The sequence below is a fragment of the Hemicordylus capensis genome, chromosome 14 (genome assembly GCF_027244095.1).
Source record: "Hemicordylus capensis ecotype Gifberg chromosome 14, rHemCap1.1.pri, whole genome shotgun sequence".
In the NCBI taxonomy this organism is placed as follows: domain Eukaryota; kingdom Metazoa; phylum Chordata; class Lepidosauria; order Squamata; family Cordylidae; genus Hemicordylus; species Hemicordylus capensis.
The window spans coordinates 13,112,303-13,131,352 of NC_069670.1; the positions used below are offsets into that span (position 1 = coordinate 13,112,303).

At 54.6% G+C, this 19,050-nt stretch overlaps 3 protein-coding genes across 6 annotated transcripts in view; 2 read left to right on the top strand and 1 right to left on the bottom strand.

Moving 5' to 3' along the window:
- NUP210L (nucleoporin 210 like) overlaps window positions 1–8,467 on the top strand; it is a 32,449-nt gene extending 23,982 nt beyond the window's left edge. The window contains exons 32-40 of the mRNA XM_053277449.1: window positions 994–1,214; window positions 3,871–4,007; window positions 4,361–4,487; window positions 5,525–5,674; window positions 5,962–6,212; window positions 6,999–7,206; window positions 7,404–7,514; window positions 7,921–7,995; window positions 8,328–8,467. Coding sequence (XP_053133424.1) covers window positions 994–1,214; window positions 3,871–4,007; window positions 4,361–4,487; window positions 5,525–5,674; window positions 5,962–6,212; window positions 6,999–7,206; window positions 7,404–7,514; window positions 7,921–7,995; window positions 8,328–8,413 — 1,366 coding nt within the window. The 3' untranslated portion in view covers window positions 8,414–8,467. The remainder of the gene's footprint in view (window positions 1–993; window positions 1,215–3,870; window positions 4,008–4,360; window positions 4,488–5,524; window positions 5,675–5,961; window positions 6,213–6,998; window positions 7,207–7,403; window positions 7,515–7,920; window positions 7,996–8,327) is intronic.
- Window positions 7,977–18,641, top strand: RAB13 (RAB13, member RAS oncogene family). Of its 4 annotated transcripts, none has more exons than XM_053277531.1 (9): window positions 7,977–7,995; window positions 12,705–12,834; window positions 13,515–13,575; window positions 14,102–14,162; window positions 15,075–15,152; window positions 15,570–15,659; window positions 16,917–16,982; window positions 17,532–17,582; window positions 17,941–18,641. In XM_053277531.1, the coding sequence occupies exons 2-9, from the start codon at window positions 12,711–12,713 to the stop codon at window positions 18,016–18,018; spliced, it is 609 nt and encodes a 202-aa protein (XP_053133506.1). In that variant the 5' UTR covers window positions 7,977–7,995; window positions 12,705–12,710; the 3' UTR covers window positions 18,019–18,641. The 4 variants fall into 4 exon arrangements, with proteins under 4 accessions (XP_053133506.1, XP_053133505.1, XP_053133503.1 ...); XM_053277530.1 differs by lacking the exon at window positions 7,977–7,995 and adding an exon at window positions 11,263–11,867; XM_053277527.1 differs by lacking the exon at window positions 7,977–7,995 and having other exon boundaries at window positions 12,469–12,834.
- Window positions 8,713–11,184, bottom strand: RPS27 (ribosomal protein S27). Its single transcript, XM_053277567.1, has 4 exons — window positions 11,044–11,184; window positions 10,159–10,267; window positions 9,325–9,435; window positions 8,713–8,993 (listed from the first exon to the last, which is right to left on the bottom strand). The coding sequence occupies exons 1-4, from the start codon at window positions 11,047–11,049 to the stop codon at window positions 8,965–8,967; spliced, it is 255 nt and encodes an 84-aa protein (XP_053133542.1). The 5' UTR covers window positions 11,050–11,184; the 3' UTR covers window positions 8,713–8,964.
- Window positions 18,642–19,050: the final 409 nt, after the last annotated feature.

Genomic DNA, 19,050 nt, shown 5'->3' on the forward strand with positions numbered 1-19,050 from the left:
AGAAGGGCTAGAATTCAGGCCTGCTCACCTTGGGCACACCCCCCCCCCCCGCTGTTTTTGGACTCCAACTCCCATCATCCCCAGCCACAGTTGGCCTACAGCTTCTTGGGAGTTGTAGGCCAGCGTCTGCAGGAGGGCTGAAGTTGAGCGGCCCTGGGCTGGATGGGCTGGTTGCCCCACTGGGTACAAAGCAGCTTTCTATGTGCAGATGGTACCGTGCTTGCAGTTAGCGCTCAGTTGCTCCTTCCTTCCGTCAGAAGGAGCGATTAAACAGTTTATTGAAGTTTTTAAAATAGTTTTTTACAAGTATGTAAACAGAGAAAGAAAATATTAATACCGTATTTAGCCGAATCTAAGACAACTCTGAATTTAAGATGACCCCCTTAATAAGTAGAGGTTCAAGACCGGTTGTACCTGCATTTACTCAAAAGGAACAGAATTTTGGATTTAAGGTTATCTCTTGATTTCTAATATCAAAAAGCTTGGAAAAGTCCTAGTCTTGGATTCAGGTAAATACAATACATGAACAGTACAGCAAACTTTTCCTTTTGGCTGCGGAGTTGAAGCTTGTCAAATTAAAACAAAACAAAACAGTGACGGTGGGGGGAGAAGGGAAGGGTCGTAAGATCCGGGTCTTAATTTTTCTGTGGTGAATTAAGTACATCGCTCCAGAAGCCCTTTTGAGAGTTAGGAGGAGAGGGACAGGTGACGCCCCTGTTAACGTAGTGAGGGAAAGGGGAGCCGTATGTGAAGAGAGCGGTTTTCTTTGATGAAAGACCACCGCAGCCTCGTAGCCTGCGTCAATTTCTCCGCCATACCCTGGAGCAGCAGAGCCGTTCCATGCCGAATCGGCGAGATGGTCTCCAGCGTCGGGCTGTTTCCACGTGTGCCTCAAAGTGCCGTTAGGTTTGGGGGCTCCCCACCAGGCCGCTGGGAACCAGGAGCCCTGCCCCTCTTACCGCCAGCCCTCGGGGCCCCTCCTTTTGCCTGCAGGGACGACCTGCTGCTCATCCGGCCCAGCAGCCAGAACTGCACCTACGTGGCCCAGGCCGTGAACCGGGGCGTGACCCTGGTGGGCGTGTGGGACGAGAAGCACCCGGGCGTGGCGGATTACGTCCCTGTCCCGGTGGAGCACGCCATCCAGCCCAACCTCTCCGAGCCGCTTGCCACGGGAGACGTGCTGTGTCTCAGCACGCCCCTCGTCAACCAGGAAGGTCAGTGGGGCGCCGCCGTGGCCTCGGCTGGGGACGCGTCGGGGAGCCGGCCCTCCTCCCTGCAGGGCTGCCGTGACACGGGTGGCGATGAAAGGAACCGGAGCCGAGGCTGAGCAGGGGGAGGCGGGTCTGTCTCCAGAACCCAGGGGGCGTGCCCTTTGACCTGGAAGCGCTTCTGACCCCAGCTGCGTGGCGGTTATTCGCCTGGAGCAGTGTCCCCTGTAAGGCCTGCGCATGTGTGCGCGTGTTCACAAGTTTTATTGACGTCTGCTCAGTTGGTTGGAGATCCCGCTCGGGTTGAAGCGGGGAGGCCCCACTCTGAATGCACATGGTGCGCACACACACTGCCTTGATACTGCCGCCCAGAACAAAACTCATCCCGCACACAGATGAGAAGAATTAGGGGGACCACTGGCCTTGAGGTATACATGCAGAAAGATCAGAGACAGAGACACACACCTGGGACTCCTGGAATGGCCGAATTCCGGTGCTCGTGTTGACCGAAACCAGTGCGGCTCTTCTGCCTCATTGTGTTGCCTCCTCTGGACCCCAGACAAGAGGAGGGACAGAACTACATTGGGGAGGGGCTGCCACTGAGTGGTCGAGCCCTGCTTTTCATGCAGGAAGGTCCCAAGTGTCCTCCTTGTGGAGGCAGCGTGTCTGGGAAAGAAACACAGTCACCACCCGTTCAGAGCTGATAATATGGGTGAGGCCATAACTCAGTGGCCGAGCACTTCCTTTCCATGCCGAGGGTCCCCGGTTCAATCCCTGGCAGCATCTCCAGGCAGGGCTGGGAAGGAGCCCTCCTTGGAACCTTGGAGAGCTGCTAGCAGCCCGTGTAGGCAAGACTGAGCTAGATGGACCAAAGGTCTGACTCCAGCTGTGTTCCTCATCCTGGACTCCATGGCCTTACGGGCACCCTCGTGATGTTCATTTGCACATACGTGGTTTGGGAGAAGGGTCTGTAGCTGAGTGGCAAAGCACGTGTCTTATATATGCAGATGGCCCCAGCTCACACACTCAGCATTTCTGGTTTCTTGGGACCCGAGATCCCATTCCTTGATGTTCTTCCCGTTTCGAAGCTCTTTCGGGGACCTAGGGTGGGCCACCTTGGCCTTGACCCAAAATAACTCTCCTCCCTGCCCCCACTGTGTTCCCACCCCCTCCCCGCAGCAAGAGGCAGCTTTTCGGCTTTCCCATCCATGGGCGAAGGAAGGTGGGAACCGGGCCTTAAAGGCCTCACAGCTGCTCTTAAAGAACGGGGATGCATAATGGGGGCAGCCTCTGATTCGTCAGTGGCGGTTTTATGGCCGCCGTTTCTTGAGCACGGCGCAGCCCAACTGGGCCCAGGGACAAAAGAGTAACCCGGAGCGCATCTGCTGGAATGCCCAGCCTTCTCGGTCACCCATTAAAGCTACCCACAGCTGGGCCTTTCTCTCTGCCCAGTGACCCTCTAAATCGCCCCGTGTGAACGGAAGAGGGGGCCGATGGGACGTAAGAAGTATGTGCCCCATTCTTCTGCCTGTACACCAGGAGATTCCCGGCTCTGTCTAATGAAACGGAAAGAGCTACTCCTTGGTTTTTGGTCCTCCCACTTATTTCTGCAGCCAAGAGTCCTCCCTTGGCCCCGAGTAGTCCGTGGGCTGCTGCCGCCCCTGCCCCCGCACCCCCTTTTTGGCCGTTCTCGAGGGAGGGATGCTCAGAGTGATTCTTGGCAACATCCAGCCCCCGGAGGTGGGAAATAGGTGTGTTGCTCTTCCTGCTGTCTGTGTGCGTCTTGCTGCTTCTTTATTGCTACCCACAAACCATTCGGGTAAAATGTGGTTTTTTTGCACATGGCAGAGTTAGGGTAACAATAAGCAAATGGTTTTCCTCCCTCCTTGGAGTAATCTTGAGAGGACATTCCTGCCAGTTTTAATTTCCATTCCTCTGACATCAGTGAGATTTTCTCGTCGTTTTCGTGTTTTTAAAACACCCTTGCACATTGGACTTGGAGCCAATGGTCAGGACTCCACGAGAAGGGCTCTGCAAGCCAAAACTCTTGCAGTGCTGTTATCTCTTTCCCCATCTCTTGTGAGAAGTCACCCTGAGCAGCATCCATCGCCCCAAGGTGGTAGCTGGCGCTCGTGGACGATGCTGTGATGAACTCACATTTCCCAGTCATGGGTAGCCAGCCCAGAGTCGCCTCTTGGCCGAGGTGAAGAATGGCATACGGAGGGTCACCGAGTCAGATTATCCTGGTCTAAGGAGGAGAGCTGGTCTTATGGGCAGCAAGCATGAATTGTCCCCTTTGCTAAGCAGGACCTGCCCTGGTTTGCATTTGAATGGGAGACTCCATGTGTGAGCACTGCAAGAGCTGCCCCTTAGGGGATGGGTTCCCTCCTTGGCATCTCCAGATAGGGCTGAGAGAGACTCCTGCCTGCAGAATGGAGAAGCCGCTGCCAGTCTGGGTAGACAATGCTGAGCTAGACGGACCCATGGGGCTGACTTGGTAGAAGGTAGCTTCTTATGTTCCTAGCCTTGGAGTAGATAGAATTAAAAGCCCAAATTTGAAATCCGGCTTCCTGGGTCTCACGTGGCTTCTTGTGCTCGTGGAGTCCTCGAAGGCAACGGAAAGAGAACGAGTGCGGGAAAGCAGCTTCTTCTGTGGTTCTAGGGGAACCCGGGACATGGCAAATCTCACCCGGCGACATCCTCGAGATGGACACAGCAAGCGGAGCAGCCTTTGCAAAGAACGCCGGGAAAACCACCGTCTTCCACGATATCCCAGGGATAGTAAAAACCTACAGAGAGGTCAGTGTTGCTGGGCCAGGCGGCTGCGCCGTGCGGCCCACAAGAACTAGGCTGCAAGGGGCGACTCTCCCATGAGGCATGGTGAGACGGTCGCCCCAGGCAGCAGATTACTGGGGCATCTTTCTTTCTTTTTTCCAGCCCCTTCTTTAAAAAAAAAAAAAGGCAGAGGGGAGAGGCAGTTGTATGCACGGGGGCAGCCTTTGACCACCTGCCTTAGCCACCCAGACACCTTGAGCCTCCGCTGCGGGGGGCGGTGTGTGGAACCTTAGCTGGGGCTGATGGGAGTTGTAGTTGCCATGTTAGCTGGAGAAGGCGCTGCTGAGACCTTTCTGCCACCCCCTTGTTCTCTTTAGGTGGTTGTCAGCAGCTCCTCCAAGCTGAGCTTTCACCTTGGACCCCAAAGCTTCCTCACCAATGCTCCCAATTCCTCCGAGTTCCGGGTTTTCATTGCCACGAGCAGTACAGGAGCAACTCTCCGAGGTAGGGATAGGCGCAGGCGCGCGCACCCCCCCGTCTCCCCCGGCATTTTTTCCTGCTCTGAATTGGGCATGTGCTGGGAGAGGCCATTGGCCAGCTCACTGTCACTGAGTCAAGAGGCGACCACCCAGGGCAACCTCGGGTGGGCCAAGAAGAGGCCTAGCAACCCCAAGCCCAATGCTGGGATCTTCAGGCCAGACAAAAGGGAGGACTTCTTGACACGATGGGCAGTTAACTGGGGCACTCACTGCCACAAGAGATGCCGATAGCTGCCCTTTGGCCTAGATGGCTTTAAAAAGAGGTTAGGCAAATGTATAGATCGGTCAGTTGTCACGATGGCTGAATGGAACCTCTCTATGCAGAGGCACTATACCTCTGAACGGCAGTGCTTGGGGCAGCAGAGAAATAGTCGGGGAGGGTTGATGCCTTCCTCTCCTGCCTTCCTCTTTCTGGAAGCATCTAATGGGACTGTGGGAAGCAGGATGCTGGGCAAGAGGGGTTTTTGACTTGATCCAGCTGGCAGCGCTCCAGCCTCAGCATTCAAACAAGAAGAGGGCTTTTGCATGCCCAAGCTCTGCCTTTGAGAGAAGAGTGCATGGACAGTCCTGGGAACTATACACAGGGAATAAATCAACTCGGTTTGGACACTCCCAAGTCAAATTAATTCACACGATTTGCATCACTGAACTGATAAGGGGAGGAGAGCTGGTCTTGTGGCAACAAGCATGAATGCTCCCCTTTGCTGAGCAGGGCCCCCTTGGTTCTTATTTGGATGGGAGACTACGCGTGGGGACTGTAAGATATCCCTCTCAGGGAATGGGGCCATAGCTCTGTGGAAGAGTATCTCTCCGTTTTGCCTGCAGGGAGTCCCAGGTTGACTTCCTGGCAGCATCTCCAGGTTGGGCGGGGACAGACCCCCTGCCTGCAACCTTGGAGAAGCTGCTGCCAGTTAGAGTAGACAATACTGAGCTGGATGGAGCAGCGGTCCGACTCTGCATGCAGCAGCTTCCTGTGTTCTCTTCCCCCCCACCCTCACCTAGGCCCTTGCAGCCCTGTTCAGCTTCACACCATCACCAACCGGCTCTTCCCAGAATCTCAGCTCATCTGCCACGTGGAGTTCAGCGGCTCATTTCCAGACATCCCCGCGGCAAAAATATTTCACGTCCACTCCGGGTTCTCCACCGAGAAAGGTGGGCAGGACGGGCCCTTCCCCTCTCCTGGATTGCTGGCTGTAGGTTGCAAAAAGCGGCAAGGCCTGCTCCCCTTTCCTCTGGGTGTGCAGGTACGGGAAAGACAGATGCAGCTGACTGGCAGCATGCAGGCAGGTACATCCTCTGAGGGCAGCCCGGCCGGTGGAGCTAGAGGTTCCTGCCGCCAGGATGGCCTGTCCCGTGTTGCCGCTCACAGGCAGGCATCTGAAGCTGAAACGTCCCCAGGCCTGCCTCTCCCATCCCGGCTTCCTTTCTCTCCCGCCCAGGTCTCTACGCCTGCGTCGTCAGAGCCCAGGCCCAGTCCGAGGACGACCTGCGGGCCCTGAGCGCGGCCGAGGGGGCGGTGCACATGGCGGCCTCTCTCCTCAGCTCACCGGACCCGGGCGGGGCGCAGCGGGTCTCCATCCCCTTCTTGCCTGCCTTCTACATCAACCAGTCCGAAGTGGTGTTCAGCAGCACGCAACTGAGTCGGGAGATTGTGGTGCTGGGGGCAAGGAGGGTGACGGAAAAGATAGAGGTACGGTCAAGAGCTGCAGGGTGTGTGTGTTGGGGTGGGGTGGGGTGGGGTGCTTATAGAAATGGCATACACACACACACACACACACACACACACACAAGTGAAGGGGCCAGTCTCTTGTCACGTCTTGTCTTTAAACTAGAACTCCCATCATCCCTTGCCCCAATGGCTGATGGGAGATGTAGTTAAAAAAAACAAACACAAACCAGCTCCCCCAAGCCTGGAAGGGGCCTGCAGTCTAGAACTGGGGGGAGGGGGTCCCAGACCCTCAGCGGTACTCAAAAGGCTCCCGGAGGAGAGTAGCCGGAGCCCTCCTGCTCCCCCCCCCCTTGAGCCAGATGACTCTTAAGTAGTCATCTTCTTGAAATGGGAGCCGCTTCAAAAAGTTGGCTTCAACAGGAGTTCTCCCGCATAGCCGTCTGGATGGAAGTAGCGACCGGAGTAGCATTTAAGTCTTGGGAGTTTCAGTGGTGGCAGCAGGGAGGATGAGCAAAAAAAAAAAAAAAAAAAAGAGGGGTTGGGGAGCCCTCGACTACTAGCCCACTGAAGGAGATGGGCACACTCTGCCCTCGTTGCTCCACACTGACTGAGTGAGTGGCTTAGTGGGAGGATGAGGACGGGTGGATCGTGCCGAGAACCTGGCTCGGTTTTAAGGAGACCTGAAGGGCCCCCAGCCGGAGGGGAGGGAGGAGGCCCAAAGCGCCAGGACTCTTGGCGCAGCCGACACAACATGGCTCCCCTCTTTGGATGCAGCAGCCCTATTTGTTTTTCCTCTTCTTTGCCCAGGCCCAGCCCAGCGGCCCCCCAGCGGTCACCGTGAGCCAGCCCCTGCATCTGGCGGACATGCCCGGACATGCCGTCTTCTTCCTCCGCGTGGTCAACCTGACCTCTCTCCAGCAGAGGGCAGCACCGGCCTTCATCAACTTCTCCTGCAGCCTGACAGGCCAGAGGGTGGCCCTGGCCGTGAGGGCTTTGCCCGAGCCCGATGCCTTCGGTAAGCAGCAGAATTGCCCCCTGAGGAACAGCAGGCTTCAGCAGTGTCTGCAAATCCTGTTTGGGCCCCTTGACAAGGAAAGGCCAAGTCGGAAAAGTAGTGGATGGCTGTTCAGCAGAGGGCCTTAACTGATGCTTGTTACCTGCATGGCAGACCTGTCTCTCTCCCCACCCCCCTGCTTTCTGTGGGACGTCTAGGTCAGTGTGCAGAAACTGGCCCTGGGATCGTCAAGCAGTTTGTGGCCTCCTACCAGTTGGTTCTCTTCACCGTCTTTGCGGTCCTGGCAATCAGCATGGCCATTTTTCTCGGTAAGCAGAATGTGCAGGGGAGTGATAGAGGCAGGTAGGAGTGCTTTTCAGAAGGATCCCCAACAGTGAAGTGGGAAGCGGTTCATTCAAGCCCCTCTTCTACTCTCTGGCCTCGTTAAGCTAGCCCAGACCCCTTCACCTCCAACTTGTGGCTACTGGTCCTTATCGCCGAGAACTGCGCTCCAGATTTCTCAAGGTTTTTTGGGCACACAGAAGCACTTCATCTGGCACAGCAGGGTTGAAGCTAGAGCCATCCTTCAAGCCCACTCTATTTTTGCCCCAGTAAGCGGGTACCTTAGTTCTACAGCCACTCACGACAAGCTACAGGTCATTGGCTTCAGCTTTCCTGGAGCTGGGAAGCTGGTTAAGAGTGGGACTCACCTGGGTGCACTGGTTTCTCCTACAGTGTACAACACCTTGTTGACCAGAGCACAGGCAGTGCCAATCGTGTTTGTTCCGGCCTCTGCCGCACTGCAAACCGGTGAGTTGGAATTAGATTGTGGGGTTGGGGAGCAAAGTATGTGCCTGCCAAAATACTTCATTTGTTCTGTGTCTGGGGACTTCACCCATCTAGTTGTCAGGTTTGGCAGCCCTATTAGGAATGTGAGGTGCCACGCCATCTGCCACAGAAGGGTGATCAGTTTAAGGGGTGCCTCCGTTCCCCTTGTCCCAATCCTCCTTTCTTGAACGAGCCAGAACCCTTTAGAAGAAACAAGGGCAGGCCACAGCAACTTCCATGGCCTTGTCCTCATTTGCAGGGGCAGCCACGTTTCCAAATGACCCTTCTCCTTCCTCCCCTCCCTCAATCTCTAGAATATCCCTCGCTTCCATCGCGGCCTCAGGCCCAGCACCCCAGTGGAAGGAACAGACAGGCCTGGCTTTGGAGTGTCAGGAGATGACCACTCTTGGAGGAACTCTGTAGGGGACGATAAAGAGTAAACGAGAAACTCACAGCCAAGTGTCTTTTTTAAAATTCTGTTTCTGCTTCTGGAGGGAGCTTTGGATGCATTCCACAAACATGCTGCCTACTTCCAGTTGGCGATGGTATGGAAGGGTATGAGGAAATCCACCCCCAGTTTGCGGCTAGCTCTATTTTAGCCCTGTGGCTTAAGGCAGGCCCAGACCCCCTGCTCAGCTAGGGAGGATTCAACCTGCATTCACAAGCAACGCCCTGGTGCAACACAGAGGCAAGACAATGTGTATTATCCAAAATTTATTCAGTCAAATGGGTGAGGCTACAAGGACAGTGCAATCGCCCCCTTTTGCTCATCATATTCCATGTTCAGCAGCTGAAGCAGCCCTCAGGAGTCACACTGTTGCAGCTACAACTTCTTTTGTGCCAGACCTGGTTCTTGTGCAGCAGACCCCATCTATCCTCTTGAGCTCGTCAGCGACTTAGCCTGAGACTGTTCGTGTAGCCCCACCCATCCTGGACCACCACCTGCTTAATTTAGTGCTGCTTTCGCCTGAAGGAGCATCCTGGAAAGAGAAGAAGAAAAGGCCACCCTGTGAGCAAACACCAGGCCAGAGGGTCCTCGGCAGCCCCTCTTCACCCACCCCCGAAGGCCCCAGCTTCCTCCAGCATGCCACTTTCGTACAGTTCAAGTCTATTTTGCACAGAGCCACACGGGAGATCTGGCCAACCTAAAGCTAAGTTAGATGCAAGCAATGCCTGAAAACATACGCAGTCCATTTCAGGTTATGGGACCGTTCTGAAGCAATGCCATTAAGCACACCGATTGAGCGAAGCATCCGAGAAGAAGCAAGAGAGAACTGTAAAGAGAGAGCAGATCAGAAGCTCCCGGCTTACCTTCTGTTAACCTTGCCTTGCCCCCAGTGGGCTGGCACAGAACAGTTGAGCAGCCGACACACAAAACCACCGTCTGAGCATGGCTGAACACGGTGGTGATTTTGTAGCAACCTGGGAGGGAGGAGAGAAGGACACACACCAGTGGGGGCCAGTTCCATAGGATCACTTAAATAATTCCATACTAGCTGCCCAACTGGTAGATTTAGAACAAATCAGTGCTGCGGAAATAGGATAGCTCTAGAATTCAATTTGTTCAGAAAGCCATCTTAGAACTGCTTCCTCACCACCACCCTCAAGCCTTTTACTTCACACTTCAAATAAGTTGTGTGTGCCAAACATATTCAACTGTCAACAGAGTCTGCATTAGGGAAGCCACTCTGGGGGGACATGTCATCTCCCCCGTCTGAGGTAGGAGGCTGGTTTCTCTCTACAGACAGCCAAGCGTCTGCTCACGTGAGCCCTGCTCACTTTGCTTGATGAGAGCAGCCCCCTAGTTCAAAACCCAGAGAAGAAGCTCAGCAACAGGTTATTTTCCTGGTGCCCACAGAGCCCTGTGGTTGTCTTAATGCTGTATTTGTCCCCCCAAATACAGCATTAGTCTACAGAGACTAGCTCCTCCATCGGACGGTAAAGACTCCACACCCTAGGATGAAAACGGAAGCAGAGCACAAGGAAACAGACTGGCCACGAGGAGGTCCCTTATCTCACTCAAATAAAGAGCCTGTACTGCAGGCAGTGAAAGGAAAGGGCCTCCTCTTCCCTTGCCCCAAGCCCTGGACCAGCCTTGCCTCGGCACTTTCTCTTCCACGGCACCCCTGCCCCCCCCCTCCCTACCTGGACATTTCACATCCATGAAGTACGAGTTGGGACTCTGGACCAGGCGCTTCTTCTTATGCTTCCTCTTCTCCTCCTCGGGGGAAGGATGCAGGAGATCCTTTGCGAGCTGCAGGGAAGGTGCAAGAGCTACATCACACTGACTGCGCAACACACACACACAACCCCCTGGCAATCTTCAAAGAATTTCCAGCCGTTTGTGTCGTGCCCAGATAGGAAAGCGTGCACTTGCGTGTTGCCTGGACCCACCATGCCAGACAACAGTTGTGTCATTCCTCTTATTCTAGTTCCTCCTCCTCCCCCCAGAAGTAAACAAACATCCCCCCCCCACCCCATCTCTGTCCCTGCCTCCATCTCCCTCCCACCTCCAACTGCGGACTGCAAGGTCCTCAAGGCAGGAACTCTGCCTGCGCACTCTTGCAAAGGACCATGCAGAACAAGGCGCCACAGACACAGCAGCAGCAGCAGCACCCTCAAGAGACCCGGCCAGTCCACGCTCCCCACCACGAGCTCATCCAGCCACCTCCCCGCAAGCCCCTGGGCTAATGCCCCAGCCCCTCGCTCCGGAGCCACAAGGCCGATCTCCACCCCCCTCGGCCTTAATAACCCCGATCTTGGTTGCTGGGCCTGGGGGTGGGGCAGGGGGGAGAGCCCCACGGCCGCCGCCGCCGCTGCTTCCCTTCCCCTCCCTCCCTCCTTCCTCCCACCCCCAGGCCGCCATTTTGAGACTCCCGTCCGCGACCAGGAGACATGGGAGCAGGGAAGGGAAAGCGCAGCGGCCCCCCAGGGTGACGGTAGGGACCCCCCCCGGCGGGGCTGCGAGGCGGGGCCCGGGGCTGGCCGGCTGGCGGCCTCCCCGGGCGCCCAGGCGCGGCCCAGACTCACAGGCATGTTCGCGTGGAGGCAGCCGCGGCCGAAAAGGAGCCAGACCGGAAGGAGAGGGCACTATATCCGCTCCGGGGTTTCCCACACGGGCGGAAGCCAGCGAGTCGTAGGGGGCGGGCCCAAGGCCCTCGTGGGCGGGGCTCTGGAGCCGCCATCTTGGGAAGGTGGCCCCAAGGCGGGCGGGCGCCATGTCGGGAGGGTCGATGTTGCGGCGCGTTGTCGGCTGTCCTGCGGAGGAGGAGGAGGTGGTGCCATTTTGAGGGGAATGCTCCAAACAAGCAAACACAACACAACACACGCCTCTCTCTCTTTCCCCCTTGGCCCGTACGGGGTCACGCCTCCTGCTCGCTAACTCCTCCAGGCGAAAGGGAGGCCGCCCCTGGCAGGCCTCATCCTGGCTGGAACGTGGTGGTGACATCATGGCCTGACGTCATCCCGACAGGAGGAAGCGGAGGCAGCCCTTGGTACTGAAGCAAGTGATGTCATGGCACACTGGTGTGATGTCATGCAGAAAGGAGGAGGCACTTACTGAAGTGCGGTGATGTCATGGCACGCTGGGGGCACCACCAGTGCCTCACAAATGGCCGTGACACTTCACTCAAATTTTAAACACTTTCGTCTCAGGCCCTGCGCATGGCCCGGCCACTAACAGTGATCTGGTGGGTGGGGACTAGAGACAGGACCTTTTCGGTTGTGGCCCCTCAGCTTTGGAACGCCCTCTATAGAGCTTTGCCATGCTCCCTCCCTCAGTGTTTTCCAAAAACAACCACCAGAAACACATCTTTCTAAAGAGGCGTTTAATGCTCCATCTTTCGTTATATCTGGTAGGTTTTTACTGGTTATAATTCTCAATTTTTAGCTTTTAAAATAACTTTGAATTTGAAACTTAATTCTGATTGTGGTTTTCAGCCTGGACTTTTCAGTTGTTTTACTTGATTTGCTACATTTTATTAGTTTTATTTTGCATTGTATCTATTGTATTGTTGTGATCCGCCTCTAGCAGTATGGAGAGCCGGGGGATAAATATTTTAAATAAATAGCAACAAATTAAATAAAACACAGCCCTCCTCCTGGGAATTGTTGACTGTTTTGCAGATTGCAATCCCTGCAGATTAAAAAGGTGAGCTAACCTTCACTCTGCCCACAAGGCATCCTAAATGTCTGCACGTAAAGCGGAGAGTGGGCAGTTGTGGTTACTCCGTGGCCTCAGCTGCAGACAAGGCACTCTGCATATACTCAGAGGCAGCCTCTCCTCCACCCCGCGCTGCCGGGACTGAGTCCCAGGGATAGCCTTGGCTTCTACAGGCAAAAACTCTCCTTGCAAATGAATGCAGAGCTCCAGGATCTCTAGGTCCTCCTCCTAGGCCTGGCACAATCAAGTTCCTCCCAGAGAGCTGAGCTGGCCTGGAGCTCGGATGAAGCCCAGCTGGTTAACCCCTCCCTGCCCAGGAGGGACAGCTTTCCCTGTTGCCTTTCAGCGAAGAGGAATGGGGGAGTGGTCTGGGCTGGCTGGAAAGAAGGAAGAAGAGGAGGAAAAAAAGGCTGTTGGCTTGTGTGTGGGGTGGGGAGGAGCCGGCTGCTCCACCTCCCTCAACGTTTTCATTTCCCAGCTTCAGATTCTTTCTTTCTTTCTTTCTGGTTCCCCTCTTCCTCCCCTCCAGAGGAACATGGCCAAATCCTACGACCACCTTTTCAAACTGTTGCTCATCGGAGACAGCGGAGTAGGGAAGACGTGCTTGATCATCCGTTTTGCAGAGGACAACTTCAGTGGCACTTACATCAGCACCATTGGTGAGGAGAGGGAGCTGGAGTTGGGCATCTGTGGGGCACAGATTCCTAGGGGGTCTGGGAGGGGCTGCAGCCCCTGGGGTGCCATTGCCTTCTGAGCCTTCTGGTTCTTTCGACCTCTTTCCCTTGCCAAGCACAGTCCCAGAGCTGATGGTGATTTTGAGTGGACTTAAGCCAGAACAAGTGGCAAGCTCACACCTACTCAAATCTGCAGTACCCGTGGGATGTGCATTACTTGTGGGCAGTGAGGTGGGCATTCCGTGGGACATGAAAACAGATTCCAGGCAGCTTATTTCGTGGTGCCTGCATGCAAAGTGAAGTGAGGAATCGATTCCTTGCGAATGTACTTGTGAGTGTAGAAGCAGCAGTTTAGGAATTCTGCTGTATTTCTTTACAAAATCTATAACCCCACTCTTCCTTTAAGGGATATGAATCTATATCCCACTCTTTCTTCCTCGGGTGGTGTGCGTGGTTGTTCATCCTCACAACAACCCTGTGAGGTAGGTTAGGCAGAGAGAGAAGTGACTTGCCCAGAGTCATCCAGTGAGTTCCATGGCTGAACAAGGATTGGGACTCTCCCTGGTCCCAGTCCAACACTCGAACCATGACACTGCCAGGGTCAGAGGGCACAATCTTTGGTGCATAGCCACAAACAGCCTCAGTCTCTCTCTTCCCCTGTGCAGGAATCGATTTCAAAATCCGAACCGTGGAAATCGAAGGGAAGAGGATAAAACTGCAAGTGTGGTAAGTGTTTCAGTAAGGTGTGTCTCTGCTCCAGGGTGCTTACTGTCTGGGTTTTGACAGCAGCAGGGGAGCCAAGAGAGGGGAAGGAGGAGCACAGGCAAAAGGATATTTATGGTGGGCAAGAGGGCTGATCTTTGGATTTGGCAAATGATTCAGATGAATCCTAAACAAGAGAGTTTTGTCTCTGCCCCGAGGTGCTTACAATCAGTCAGCAGGGGAGGTGACAGGCAAAGCTCTCTGTGGGTGAGCAAGTACACGTAGTGGGAATTTATAAGTACTGGGGTAGCAGAATTAAAGAGTTGTGCATGATGTGAGAAGTTGAGGAGGTATGTTGGGAACTCTGTAAAAAGACCTTATTAGTTTAGAAGAAAGCTCGCTAAGCGAGTCGGATTTAGGAGTCAGATTTAGTAGGGGGCTTCTTCTTCTTCAGTCAAATAAAAGATATGGGGCGTGAGAAAATGGTCTTCGAGGGAAGAAGATGCCTGGTAGCGGTCCTCCTTTCACTCTGGACTGCTTTCTCTTGCAGGGACACGGCCGGCCAGGAACGCTTCAAGACCATCACCACGGCATATTACCGGGGCGCCATGGTACGGACTCTGCCTCCACTGCCAGGCCAGGAATATCTGTGGGTGTGTGGACAGGGCCGACAGGATAGGACTTTCCCAGTTGGGGGGCGTTGGTCAGAAGAGTACAAATGGAGAGATTCTGAAAAGAGGAACTCCGTTGAATAGATTTTTGCTATACTTGCTTGCTTTCCCTAGCTTATTATCTTTATGGAAGCCGGGGGAAAGGTGGGGCAGGGAAGTTTTGTGTGTGTGTGTGTGTGTGTGTTTGTTTGTTGGGGGGGTTGTTTTTTTAAAAGAAAGATTTGTTTCTTGCATCTTCAAAAAAAGCCCCAGAGTGGCTGGGGCTTTGTTCCACCCTCTGACACTTGAGAGCTATCCCCAGTCCCTCTCTGGCTTATCTGATTCCCTGAGTTGTCTCCACATAATGAGGACTAGAACTTTGGTTACCTCTCCTACTTTAAATCAAAGCAAAAATGGTAAGAACAGTAAGTTGGCGGAGCTGTGCGCTTTTCACAAAGTGACCAAAAGTGAATGCACAAAATGGCCTTGAATTTCTTATGAGCTTTTGAATCCCAAGATGGCCCTGTGCCAAGTGCCACTGAGCATGTGCAGAGAGCATAGCAAAGTTGGAGTGAACAAAAAGGGGAAGATGTGCCCCTGCCTGCACCCCTCCCCTTCTTCAGGGACGCATGAGGAGGGGTGCTCCACCCCACCCACCATTCAGTTGTAGCTACAACTCTGGATGTGCAGAATACACACTGTTCATTGCGAGGCGGGGAGTGGTTTGCTTTGAGAGCTGGGGTTTGTCATGGGGAGGGCACTCGGGGGGGGTCAGAACTGGGCAACTCCTCTCTGGCGAAGGGTGGGGAGGTGTGTGTGTGTGTGTTCTCTGAAAGAGAGCCACAGTATCAACACTTTGCGGTCCCTTCCCAGGGGATTATCCTGGTCTATGACATCACGGATGAGAAATCCTTCGAAAATATCCAGAATTGGATGAAGAGCATCAAAGAGGTGAGTCTGCCGGAGAGAAATGGAGGGGTGGGGAGGGGGCGGCGGCGTGGGATGGCTGGATGGATGAGAGAGACAGTGAGAGGGGGACGATCCGGGTTTCAAAGGGGGTCGCGTGTGTGGCAGGCTGGGACCATTCTGTCCCATCCCTGCTATGCTTGGATCGGTCCCTTTACCTGCCCATTCTGGAGTCAAAAGAGACTCTGCTTACAGTGAACAGGGGGGGAAGGTGGGCCAAGGGATGGTGCAGGAACAGGGCAGACGGCCCGGCACCCTCCTCATCTTCTGCAGGTGTAAAGCCACAGCCAGGGACTCTGGGGGGCTGCAATGGGGCAGCCTTGTGTACGCCCTAGACCGAAGCAGCTGGTGATAGCAGCCAGTCACTGGCTTTTCCTTGCTGCCTCTGCCTGCTTTCCACAGAACGCTTCAGCTGGCGTGGAGCGCCTCCTGCTGGGGAACAAGTGTGACATGGAGAGCAAACGCAAAGTGCCCCGGGACCGAGCCGAGAAGGTATGCGGGTCGGGGGTGGGTGGGCTCCAAACTCAGGCGACGGAAAATACGGGGGTCAGGGAAGTGCCTTGCAGGCTGGAGGGCTGGTGGGTGGGCGATGGATCTGGGGGTCGCCGGCCACGCAGTGACGGCAGCTCGGCAGAACCCACAGCAGGAAAAGCCTCGCGGGCTTCCTCTCGGAGGCAGGGGGCTTCCTGCTTCCCTCTCAAGTCTTTGTTCCAGCCTGCCGATCTGCGTCCTCGGCTCTGACGGAACCTCGGCACATGCCCGTGAGACCTCCACATATCCTTCCCGTTGATCCCTGCCGCGATTTCCTCCCTCTTCCTCTCCTCTCTCCCTTGTGCCTCTTTTTAGCTTGGGAGGCCCCTCAGGGCAGGGGCCTGTCGCCCGCCCCTCTCTCTGTCGATTCACAGGCTCGTTCACACGGTTGTGACTAGGGGGTTCGGGTCTGATTCGGTACCCGGCTTCGGGACCGGCATGTGCTCGCATTTCGTGATGGTCTGCGAGTGAAAGATGAGGTGGGAGGCGGGGAGCTTGACCAGCTGGGAAGGACGAGTGTGCCCCCACCCAGCTTCCGTCCCCAGCTTCGGAACCAGTTGGAGCGGGGGACGGGGACTGTCCTACCTAGCTGGGGTTTAGCAGACGAGCAAGCTTGTCTTGAACTCACAGATGATCAGAAAATGGGAGTATGTCCAGTTCCCAAAGTAAAGGTCAAGTTGTGCCGCCGAGTCGGTGTCGACTTGTGGCGGCCACAGAGCTGTGTGGTTGTCTTTGGTAGAATACAGGAGGGGGTTGACCATTGCCTCCTCCCACGCAGTCTGAGATGATGCCTTTCAGCATCTTCCTGTATCGCTGCTGCTGCCCGATAGAGGTGTTTCTCATAGTCTGGGAAACAGACCGTAGGCAAGTTCCTTCCCCGCTGCGCCCTTAGGTGGCTCGGGTTTCCAAAGTAGGATGATGATGACAATTGTGAGCTCACTAGATTATATACTACTAATAATGTGGCTTTAGGCCTCAGGAGTGTCTGGTTTGATTTCAGGGCGGAGTGGGAGACGCAGCGAGGGGCCTGTGGACTGAGGACAGAGCCAGGACAGAGCCTCTTGCTCTGTCTCCCGTTGGGAGATGCATCTTGCTTCTGCACCGGGCGGGCGGCGGGGTGGGGGCAGGAAAAGGCCGGGATAAGATGCAGGGTTCGGGTTCAGCTAAGAGATGGAAGGCCAGCTGGGTGACCTGCCTGCCTCCTTTCTTTCCCGACAGTTGTCCAAAGAGTACGGGATCCGGTTCTTCGAGACCAGTGCCAAGTCCAGTGTGAATGTGGCAGAGGTGAGGATTGGCTACGCTGTGGGGAGAGCCATCCCATCCCTGCAGGGCCGCAGCAACCCCTTGTGGTTGACAGGAAGCCTTGTGGGCTGAGGACACGGGTGCTCAGGACCATGCCTATGGCAGGATGTTTGGCTGGTGTCACGGGGCTCACATAGGCAGGGAAAGAAGGGAGCTGATGGAATGGATTCCTGCTGCTCGCTAGTATCTCTACCTTGTGTTACTTTTTAGGTTGTGAGTCCTTTGGGGACAGAGAACCATCTTTGTTTGTTATTCTACCTTAAAATACAAATTTTTAAAGCCCAATTATATGGTCCCTTCAGAGCCAGCATGGCATAGTGGTTAGAGTGTTGGACTGGGACCAGGAAGACCCGAGTTCAAATCTCCGCTCAGCCATGAAGCTCATTGGGAGACTCATATCTCTCAGCCTAACCTACCTCACAGGGTTTTTGTGAGGATAAACATAAGCATGTACACTGATCTGGGCTCTTTGGAGGAAGAGCAGGATAGAAATGAAAATAAACAAATAATTCTCCTGGCTCTCTTGCTTAGGCCTTCAGCACTCTGGCCCGGGACATCCTTCTGAAGTCAAGCAAGAAATCGGTGAGTGCTGGCTGTGTGATCAAGGGGAGAGGGAGTTACGGGACCCTCCGGTAGTTCTGAATAAGCGTAGGCAGGGATTATCTTCCCAAACCCCTGTGCGTTTGCAGTTGCTTATAGAGATCAGGGGCAGTCTAGGATAACTTGTTGTTTTTGGACTACAACTCTCATCATCCTATGTGGCAGGGGATGATGGGAGTTGTTGTCCAAATCCAACAAGTTACCCAGTATTGGCTGGGGGAGGGAGCCCCTCCAAGCATAATGAAGCCCTATTTCCACTCCCGGTCATCTTCAGTGTGGGTTCCCAGTCTCCATCCTCTCCAAGCCCGTTTTCCATTTATCTTTCTTTCTTTCCTTTCAGGCTGCAGTCAACAAGAGGCCAGTAGACCTGAAAGGATCACAGAAAAGTAGCAGTAGCAGCAAATGTTCCCTGGTGTAGCAGCTGGTCTGTGGAGAAGCTGCCCGTCACGACCCTGCCGAGCCAGGGCCCTGAGCACCCACGTGCCTCTCCTCCCCTCACTCCAGATGTCTTCACTTCCTTCCACAGAGCCTGCTGCAAGCCAGTCCGGGCTGGACCCCGGAGGGGGCTGGGATTTCCCCCTCTTCCCTCCTGCATTCCTTCAGCAGAGGCTGCCGGTGGAGTGAGGATCTCGTGAAAGGGAGTGGGGAGATCCGAGGAGGGATATGGGGGGCAGCTAGCTGGGGAGGCTCGGCCACCATGGAGCCAGAGTGTGCTGGGCCAGCCCTGAACCCCTGGAATTTGGGGGGAGCTCCGAGATGCCAACCTCCTGTTCCCTAAGCCAGCCAGTCACTGTCAATTGAGAGAATGTGTTCACACCACAACGTGACTCTGGGCTGGGTTACTCATAGGAAAGACTCTACCACACTCCCAGACCCCAGGGGGAAGGGGGTGACCTGCCTCCGCCCCTCCCGACAGGGGGTCTCTCCCCATTATGTTTGGGTGGGGTCCTCAAATGCATGCACAGAGTCAAACAGTAGAATTCCACGTTTCTGTCAGTTTCCTTTTTGTAAATCTTTGACAGTATTAAATATTTGCATTGACTTCTGGACTTTTCCCTGTGTTGAAAAAGCAGGTGGGGGGCAGAGGGAAGACCCCATCCTGTGGCAAACGAAGGTTTTGGATACTTTGTATGACCAAAGCTGGCCGGAATTGGCGGGTGAGGTGTATTCAGGGAAGGGACCTTATTTATGTCCATGTCGTTACTACATTATTATTTCTCCCCAAAAAGCACAGTTCACAGTGGGAAGCAATTTGCACTTTGTGTTTAAAGGTAATAGCTCATTTTAATTTTCATTTGTTTAGGCACAGTTGCTTCTCTTTACAAGCCATCTTATCTTATTCTGATTATTTTGCTCCATAGGCCAGAATGCTTCTCTTTTTAATGAAAAGGCACACTGCACATCTGGAAAGGCAAGGCATTTGGCTGGCAGGAAGTGCGTTTTTGTGAGG